The sequence below is a fragment of the Phaseolus vulgaris genome, chromosome 11, assembly GCF_051622355.1.
Source record: "Phaseolus vulgaris cultivar YP4 chromosome 11, ASM5162235v1, whole genome shotgun sequence".
Classification (NCBI taxonomy): domain Eukaryota; kingdom Viridiplantae; phylum Streptophyta; class Magnoliopsida; order Fabales; family Fabaceae; genus Phaseolus; species Phaseolus vulgaris.
Genome location: NC_143508.1, coordinates 10,198,934 through 10,205,687, shown reverse-complemented (window position 1 = coordinate 10,205,687; position 6,754 = coordinate 10,198,934). Strand labels below are relative to the sequence as shown.

The following is a 6,754-nucleotide window of genomic DNA, read 5'->3' as shown; positions in this document are numbered from 1 at the left end:
ACACAATAGTATGAAAAGTTATAATTAAACGACAAAATTCTAATAATATAATTCATATAATATTCTTGAATCATTGACGATGATGGCTTCTTAAAAAAAGGTTAAAAAAGGTTCTTAGGTGCCAGCTTGCATATGGTGTAGCTTGCTGATTCAGAATTCCTAGAGAGGATTATTCAAAAGCAAGGGATTAAAATAAAATCATGATAGAAGATATTTTCCTTTGTTTTATTTAATGTATTCTTTATTCTTTTCCGTGCAAGGTGTCAAGGAGTTGGGGACAATGAGTTGGAGTTGGAAGTTGGAACCACAGATTTAGCACACTGTGATTTGTGATTAAATGGTGGCGTAAGTTTTCTAGGACCTTCTTTCTTAGCATAGTAACAGATTAAGAACTAAGGTTTGATTTAGTCTTAATCCGTTTAGTTTAAGATAAGGTTATTATCCTTTGCTTTCATCAGCTTTTGACTAATTGGGCTCAAAGTTGACTTTCACTTCCTTCTAGATGAGTTAGGCTTGGGATTCTTCTTATGTCTCAATTTTTCATTTTTAACATGTATGGTTTCATCCTGAACTTACAATTCTTAATGCTTTTTCACCTTTTGAAGATATTAGTTTCTTTGCTGTTCTTATTTCTCATAATTCACCCTTGTAGTAAAATTTTCGCTCACAAGGAAAATGATTTCTTGATCCTACTTTATTCTCCCATGTAGATTGAAATGTAAAACAATTGATTAATCTTTAAACTCAAAATTGTCATTTAAAATAGTGACCAAATTTTAAAAAGAAGGAAATAGTGTGAAACAACCAGCCAGCACGTCATTTTGGTACCAGATTTGCCGGCGAAACACCATCATATGAAATTAAAATCACAGTCTCAAATGCATACTATTTCTTTTCTATTCTTATATGTACCAACACCCATTATTAACCTATACGGCTATACCTACTCAGGGGAAATAGGTCATATGGATTAAACAATACTATTGTGTTCTGTCATGAAACAAAGAAGTTTGAGATTCATTAAGATCTTAGTATTTGAAAATAAAGTTTTTCTTGTCCTATCTTCACCAACATGTCAAAGTTGGAATGCATACTCACTAGAAGTGAACAGGGACACCTTTTAAGAAGTTAGTGGATGATTACACAAAGTATGAGTTGATAAAATGATTGAAGAATTTGGTTGAGTATGCCTGTTTTTGGTAGGATTTACTCGAACTCAAGATAAGTTTGCATATTGTACTAAAAGCACAATATGAGATTTCGTGCAATACAAGTGGCTTGTACGTCATTTCACCTGGGTCTATTGAGTTTTTGAAGTTTGAATGTCAAAGATCATACTTGTATATTTTATGCACGTATTCAAACTTTTAAAATTATAACCTGTTATCTAATGTTTCTTTTTCTAAAGTTTATGATTCAATATAGTACACACAGTCCCCTAGGCCATGGAAGTCAAATGTCAATAAGCTCAACAAAAAACAATTTTGTTCCCACTATCCATGAGTTTAGTATGGTATTAAGGTTGGCAACAGAACAGAAGAGGAAACATGGCTGGATCTCCATCCAAATGATGCAACAAAATTATTATCCCAGTAGGCGAAATCAGTCACGGATTATACAATGTAATTCAAATTAAAACTCAAATCTTCAGAGATGTTATCAGGTGTAGAAAATTTTATTAAAAAAATGGTGCAGAAAAAGTAATTAACTTTTAAACTTTATTATATTATTATGACAGGATTGTCAATTGATTATAAACAGGAGAGAGGTTGTGAAAATATTATTTTTCATTTTCATATAGTGTGTCAAACGTTCTGCAGACAAACCATCAAGGCATCCAATCAATTTTATCATACCGTACATTTCAACGATACAATGGTTCTGAATCAGAATTATATCTCATGATTTCAGGAAGCACCACTTAAGCATAAAGATATTTTACATAAAAATGTATTCTTTAAAGGATAAACAAACTGAAAATACACCAATCTACAACACAAATATGAAACGGTTTGATTTTGTAATTTATGTACACGCCATGCACACAGTATCAAGCTTATACAATATCATAACTGAGACCCATTTGTTTTCTTGTTTTACCAACAAACAAATCTCCAGACTTAATGAATCCTGGAATTCTTCCAGTGATTGTCAAGAATGGTAACTGTGCCACTGCTTCTTTCCTCCCAAGTGAAACTATTGCAATTGCAGAATGTGGCCTGTAAGTTTCCATCCTACATTCTCTTGCTCCTTGTATTATCACCTTCAGGTTGTTCACGACAACTTCAGCCTGCTGCTGTGCCAAAAACCCTTGCTTGACTTCCTGTTGTATGGATTTCCATTAAAAAACCTCCCATGAGATTGGCTTGTAAGAAGATTAAAATGGCAATGATTTATAGCATTTTAACCAATTTATATGGGACAAATCAAAGAGACTCCTACATAACGATCCCAAGTAATACAATCACATAAATTATAGGAACTTACGACATAAGTCCACTTCTCGAATTTTGATATTATACACTAACTTTAGTCTATAAATTCAAGGAATAAGGACACTTTCCCCTGCTAGCCACCCAAAAGACCAAAAGAACAATAAACAAAGATATGGACGGGCAGTAAAGCCTCCACTCAAATGCACAAGACAAATAGAATAGAAGAGAAATACTAGTTTCATTATCTTCTGAGCAATATACGCATTCATTTTGCATCAAAATTTTCATTATTAGTAAGAAGAAACTAAATTCTGGCAAAAACTCAGGCAGTAAAGCATGACTTCTCAGTCTAGCTCAAGAGAATCAGCCAGAACATGTTAAAATAAGGTAATTGCACAAATATATAATTGTGAAAAGCTGAATGAGTTATTAATAGCACTTACTGGAATATTTGTAATATCTCCTATTGCAAAAATGTTGCTCCGGCCATTGACTCTCAATTTCTCATCTACCTTGATCCTTCCCTGAGCATCCAAGTCATTATTCAACAAAGTTTCCTTCAGCCATGCTGTAGAAAGTGGTTTTCCTATGCATGTAAAATGACAATCTGCCTCAATAGTCTCTCCAATTGAAGTTCGATATATCTTCTGTCCATCTGTGAATCCATTCAAGTTAACTCTTTGGTCTAGTTTCACCACAACATTTTTTGATTTCAACCATTTTAGAGTCTTATTGCCAGCTTTTTCCCCTATAAACTCCAGTAGCCTCGATCCTTTGTGAACTAGAGTAACCTTCTTATTCGGAAAATCAACAGCTATCTCTCCCGCAAGTTCCACACCAGTGGGACCTCCTCCAATAATCAGAATGGAACGAGCAGATTTTATCTTTCGATTCTCTGCCAGAGAAAACGAACTTCATTACTCAAGTACTGACTTGACTAGAACAAATATTACATGATTCAACAGTTGAAACTATTCTAGAAAAAAAAATACCAGATGAGCAATGTCAATTCATGATTCAATAGACTAAAACACAATAATGTAAATAATGCCATAGCTTTAAACATGTTAATGGAGAACCACGGTTGGTTCAAGGATGGATAGGATCTTCCACTTCAATCAAGAACTATGAAAACTTCCTTGATGGTTTCCCTTGCGGATCATCAAGAAAGAGCTTGCACCGAACAACTCTTGTTGCACGTGAATTCTTGAAGGTTTCTTGGATGTTTGGACGTGCTCTTAGTGGAGTTAGGCTCATTGAAGGTTTGCTCAAAGAACTAGGCACATGCACTCATTCAAGAACTCATTTCTTGATGGCTTCTTGTTTAGTGATTCTCATCCATGTGTTGTGCTTGCCTTGAAGGAAGTTTTCCGTGGATGGAGGTGCTGTTGGACAAAGGAAAAATAGTGACACAAGAACCTTTCCAAGGTACACGGAAAGGAGAGGAGAGAGGAAAGGCAGAGACTAGGATAGCAAGTTTACCTTTGCAAAGAAAGATTGCTTCCCTTAGAAGCTACAAGAATCATTCACGTGAACTTTGAGGCTAGGCACCACACTTAGAAGAGATAAGCCAAGGATGGAAGATTTCCACTTGAGACTCTCAAGATAAGAACTCGTCAAGAGAGAAGAAGAATCACACTCTTCAGAAAATTAAGCTCTCGTGCATATAGCTCAAAGTTTTGACCAAGTTCACAAGGGCTCTCTCTATACAAAGAGTGAGGCGTGAGGAAGAAGAGGCATAACAAATTCCTTCTCACCCTAGGAATAGCTAAGCTTACTTAAGCTATCCTATCATCCAAATAAGAGTTATCTTCAAGCGGAACTAAAGTTTAAATACAAAGGGGAACTATTACAAACAAAACTATGATTAAGAGTCCTAATGATTTTGTTAGCTTTGTAAAGTTCTTCCTCCAACTCCTAACTTTGTTTCTAGTCAAGGTCCCTCTAGAAGCTTCCTTAATAGCCTGGATTGTTGCCTTCCTTTCTCTTCTAATCATGCTTCTAGTTGTAGTTTCTTGTTGAGTTGACTCTCCATAGTCCATGATCACATCACAAGTCCAGTGATATAGATAATAACATACTTAGAATTTAATTGGTTATCATGTGATCTAATATTTCTTGCATGTTTGTTTGTACTGTTAAATAACCAATTACACTCCATGGTAATAAACGTTGGGCACTAAAGAGACAATGTTAAGATAGATGTACAACTAAACGAAAGGATAAGATACAAAATGATTGTATATTTAGAGACATTGTGTGAGTTGTGATGGCAATTGAGAAAAAAGATAACAAAAGATTAGTTAACTTGACTTGGACATGTACAAAGGAGGCTACTGTAGTGGAAAAAGGTATATTGCAAGGATTTTATCCCTACGAAAAGGGTGAGAAAGATGAAGAAAGACATAGGAGGAAATTGTTATGACTTAAGAGGAATACAATGGTGAACAATATCCCTAAGAATTCGGTTGACTTAGTGAGATAAGGTTTTTGTTGTTTTGTCCTTCAAGAGCTCCAATCTCTACCTTTTGGTTTTTTTTTTTAATGAGCACTTAAACCATATAATGCTTCATTTCATGCCATGTGAGAAAGACCTTGCAGCCAGTTTGTAGTAATCAGCCTACTCGAGTCCAGTGGCAGCAATCAAATCTCCTCAAATTTTACATCGGCACTAATAATATCAGAAACACTGAAATCCGATTTTATTACAGATGTATGCTCAATTTATTATACTAACTAATGTACCCCAGTGCTAGAAGACTCAATTTTATTACAGAACTGACACATTGGTAAAGTTTGCTCTGGTAATCTATTGGTAGTGGTGCATACACGAAGGTGAGTGTGGGAGCAATTGTCCCCATAAAAAATAAGTGCTGTCTAGATAAAAGAGAGAAAGTGATTGCTACCAATTTTATTATATTATTTTTTTATTTTATTACTCTCAAATACTAAACATACAAAAACACAAGAATACATCAATGTGTAATTATACGAGAGAAGAACGATTGAATGATTCTCTTGATTCCTTACATAGAAAAATATATCTTTTGTAGTATTCATGATGAAACAAATCATATAATATTTTTAAAATAAGAAAATGCATAGAGAGCAATTGTAATATGTAGAAACTTGGATATTTTAGAATATTTTGTTATGAAATTGTGTCTTTCATAAATTGGATTGATTATTAAAAGTTCAAACTCACCTTCTTGGAACTGATTAAGTCTTTCGCTTCTACTTTTGGGGACAGGATCTGCATGACCAGTGGCAATAACAAGATAGTCATAGCCAATTTGATGGCCATCTGCAGTCAATACTTCAGTTTCTGTAATATCGATGGCCTCGGAGGTAACGATATCGGCATTGGTAAGGTAATCTCTGTGATTGATCAACGTCCTCTCTGCAAAAGATGGCTCAACCATTGACCTCAAATTTGCCCATGGAATCTCAAAATACTCTTTCCTGCATTCAACCACACTCAATCAGGAGAAAAAACGCAGTGAAAAGTTGGCAGCAACAACAACAACCACCATCATATGCATGAAAAGTTAAATACTTCAATGTCAATGCAATGTATAGCTCACCACCACTACAAACCCCAACATATTTCCTAATGGCAAACATCTCTAAAAGCACACTTCTAAACCTCAAAATTGAAACTTGGAAATTAGGGAAGTTACAAAAGACGATAAAGATTCCCAAAATTGACGAGGGTGGAAAATGGCCACTTAAAACCCTTCTCTTTACCAAGAGGAAGAGAACCAGAGCAGAGCAGAATCTAAAAATACACAGCATAAACTTCAACCCATTAACCTTATGGATTAAATACAGAAAATGGGTGCCTCAATTAGCCAATTTCAATTAAGAAATATTTCTGCTTGAATTAGTAATCAAGAAACAAAAAGTGTTGCAGAGAATGTTTGTATTACGAATCAACGAGGGTGACACGGGCATGGAATTGAAGAGATTTAGCGACGACGGATCCTGCAACGCCACCTCCCAGGACCACCACTCTCTTCCTACCTTGTTCCATTTGGGTTCTTTGCTTCGTTTCTTCGGCGATTGCGTTTTCTACTTCGATTGCGTTTTCTACTTCGATTGCTATCTGGCATTATATAATTAAAGGGAAGAATTAAAAAAGGAAATATAGTATCTAATAGTTGTTTTTACAGGAAAATAGCATCTAACATAGTTGTCTGAACAACTGTGTAAGGTTAGATACATGGGTTGGACTGGGGTCAAGACAACTACGATGATGCTCTGCTTTTCTGTTTCGGGTAAAGAAAAAGATTAAAAAAATTGTTACTTATTCAAATTCC

At 35.0% G+C, this 6,754-nt stretch overlaps 1 protein-coding gene across 1 annotated transcript; it reads right to left on the bottom strand.

Annotated features, from left to right (window-relative positions):
* Positions 1-1,882: 1,882 nt before the first annotated feature.
* Positions 1,883-6,754, bottom strand: LOC137810981 (uncharacterized). The gene is made up of 4 exons (XM_068612546.2): positions 6,365-6,754; positions 5,641-5,897; positions 2,879-3,330; positions 1,883-2,323 (listed from the first exon to the last, which is right to left on the bottom strand). The coding sequence occupies exons 1-4, from the start codon at positions 6,466-6,468 to the stop codon at positions 2,057-2,059; spliced, it is 1,080 nt and encodes a 359-aa protein (XP_068468647.1). The 5' UTR covers positions 6,469-6,754; the 3' UTR covers positions 1,883-2,056.